The sequence below is a fragment of the Anopheles aquasalis genome, chromosome 2, assembly GCF_943734665.1.
Source record: "Anopheles aquasalis chromosome 2, idAnoAquaMG_Q_19, whole genome shotgun sequence".
NCBI classification, from domain to species: Eukaryota; Metazoa; Arthropoda; class Insecta; order Diptera; family Culicidae; genus Anopheles; species Anopheles aquasalis.
The window spans coordinates 72265647-72268146 of NC_064877.1; the positions used below are offsets into that span (position 1 = coordinate 72265647).

At 54.2% G+C, this 2500-nt stretch overlaps 1 protein-coding gene across 1 annotated transcript; it reads left to right on the forward strand.

The window, feature by feature from the left end:
* The first annotated feature begins 115 nt into the window (after positions 1-115).
* Positions 116-1243, forward strand: LOC126572694 (arginase-1). The gene has a single exon (XM_050232215.1). It carries the CDS (start codon positions 175-177, stop codon positions 1237-1239), a length of 1065 nt encoding a protein of 354 aa, XP_050088172.1. The 5' UTR covers positions 116-174; the 3' UTR covers positions 1240-1243.
* The last annotated feature ends 1257 nt before the right edge of the window (positions 1244-2500 follow it).

Sequence of the window (2500 nt, forward strand, 5' to 3'; positions counted from 1 at the left end):
GCAGGAAGAAGCACGCACCACTGGGTTGGACGGCTGTCTAAACGTGATCCTCGAACCAGTCGACGATAGTGTGCTGCCTCAGTTCGGTGTCGGTGTGCGGTGAAGTGGCGGAACGCGTTCGGAACGGTTCGGTTTATTTGGAAGAAGTTTCTCGACCATCGACGAATCCGAACCATGCTTCCACGGTTAGCGGTGGCGCAGCTGGTGCGCCAACTGGTGGCCACCACTGGCCAACGACAGCACAGCTCCTCGATGGCGATCAAGGCGAAGAAGATCAACTACGAGCGGATCGGCATCGTCGGTGTACCGTTCGACAAGGGCCAGCGGAAGAAGGGCGTCGGGCTGGGGCCGAAAGCGATCCGCGAAGCTGGACTGATCGACCACATCCAGGAGATATCGCCCAAGCTGGACATCAAGGACTACGGTGATATACAGTACGAGGCGCTCAACTTTAACGGCCGTAAGGTGGGCAACATGAAGAAGCTGGAACACGTGGCCAGCTGCAACCGGAATCTGTCGCACCAGGTGACGGAGGTGCTGGACGATGAGCGGCTGTGTATTACGCTCGGTGGTGATCATGCCATTGCGGTCGGTTCGATCGATGGGCATCTTCATCACAGCAAGGAGGTGGCCGTAATCTGGGTGGACGCGCATGCTGATCTGAACACGAACTCCACCTCACCGACGGGCAACATTCATGGTATGCCGGTGGCCCTGTTGGCACGCGAACTGAGTGACTACTGGCCGTACATTCCGGGGATGGACTGGCAGGAGCCAATCATCTCGATCAAGAACCTGGCGTACATTGGGCTGCGGTCGGTCGATCCGTACGAGCGCGTCATCATCGAGAAGTTTGGCATCAATGCGTTCGGTATGCGGGAGGTGGAAAAGTACGGGATCCGGGAGGTGATGCGGATGGCGTTGGAGCGTATCGATCCGGAAGGGACGCGCAGTCTGCACGTTAGCTACGACATCGATTCGCTGGACGTGCTGGAAGCGCCCAGCACCGGTACGAGTGTTCGTGGTGGGCTGACGCTACGCGAGGGAATCTACATCATGGAGGAAGCGTACAATACGGGCCGGCTGGCGGCTGTCGATCTGGTGGAGGTGAATCCGGCCATCGGAACGCCGGAGGATGTGCGTCGGACGGTGGATGCAGCCGTGCATCTGCTGGTGGCCGCCTGTGGTCACAGCAGAAAGGGTGACATTGCCGATACGCTCGATTTGATACCGAAGTGATGGGAGGTGGTGGACGAAATAAAATCTTCCTGCTGGAGGAGGTGTGTTGGAATTCAAAGAACTTTCACTAAATTATTGTAAGCATCCGTTTGCTCTCGGTGTCCTCTGCCAATGAATTGCCGAAAGCACATAGTCGGTTAGCTAGACTGTGTGGATTGGCAACTAATTGTTGCGGTTCTTGATTGTCAAACTCACCGCAACACAAAGCAAACGCCGTAAAGTCGCCAGTTCCTGAGAAGGGGTTCGAACTGCTGCCTGTGAAATAAATCTGTGAAGACATGCAAGTTCAGAGTTCATCGAGAAGCACAGAACAGAACTCGCAGAACCACTTGACCACCGGCCGGTTGCTTGCCGGTGTCTTCTCGAGGCAAAACTCTTCCTTCTCAATAACCTCAGCTCCCCACTTCCCCCCCCCCCCCCCCGCACCAGGGTCATCGAGAAGTTGAACTAATAAATTTGGTCACTAGTTTTTGGGGATGCTCCGTCCGTCTGCCGTGGTGTACGTGACCACGTCGTGTTTGACTCCGACCCGAGCATTAATTGAACATCTATGTTATGGATCCGCTCCCTTCCGACGATCCTTGTGCTTCGTACTCGGAAGTCAAACCGTCAGCATCCATTTTTCAGCATCGACATCGAAGCGCCCATCCCCTGGAGGGTGTGCATAAACTCGGTGGAGCCTCGGTAGAGTTGGTACTAGCGACCTTTAGTCTATACCTCTTTCCACTGCGCCGCATCATGCCACACAGGAGCACCGGAGTTCTCCGACTGTTCCTTTTGCGGAAGTTGCTGCGGTTTGCAGCTAGCTGAGCATCGACCGACCGACGGAACAGACCGACGGAACCGACCGAGACACGTCTGGACGCACATGATAAAAGGTAATTTATGATTTGCTTCCCACACAACACCGAATGAGCATTATTTAATGCGCTCTCCCCTCCTGTTCTTTTAGGGTTGCCCGCTTTCCGCGTACCCGGGCCACCCCAGCCGTGTCCTTTGGCACGCGGTGCCTAATGCCTTTGGTTGCGGTCTGGTGTGTATGGGGAAACAAATTAGAAAAGACTTTTATTGCTTCGCAGTTGCAGTTTGGTGCCGGTTTGTTTTGATGTTTCATTTGTGAATCGTTGGTTTTCCGGTGGCATTTGCTTGTTCTCGCAGTGATTTCATTGCAGTTTTTTGGTTGAACTGTGTGTTACGCTCACATGAAATGGTATTCACACGAAAGTGAAGTTCTATACAAGAAATGCGGAATCGGAAGCTG

Bases quoted from the DNA above. Each gene is read 5' to 3' on its own strand.
- LOC126572694 (XM_050232215.1), top strand. From the start codon at position 175: ATGCTTCCACGGTTAGCGGTGGCGCAGCTGGTGCGCCAACTGGTGGCC.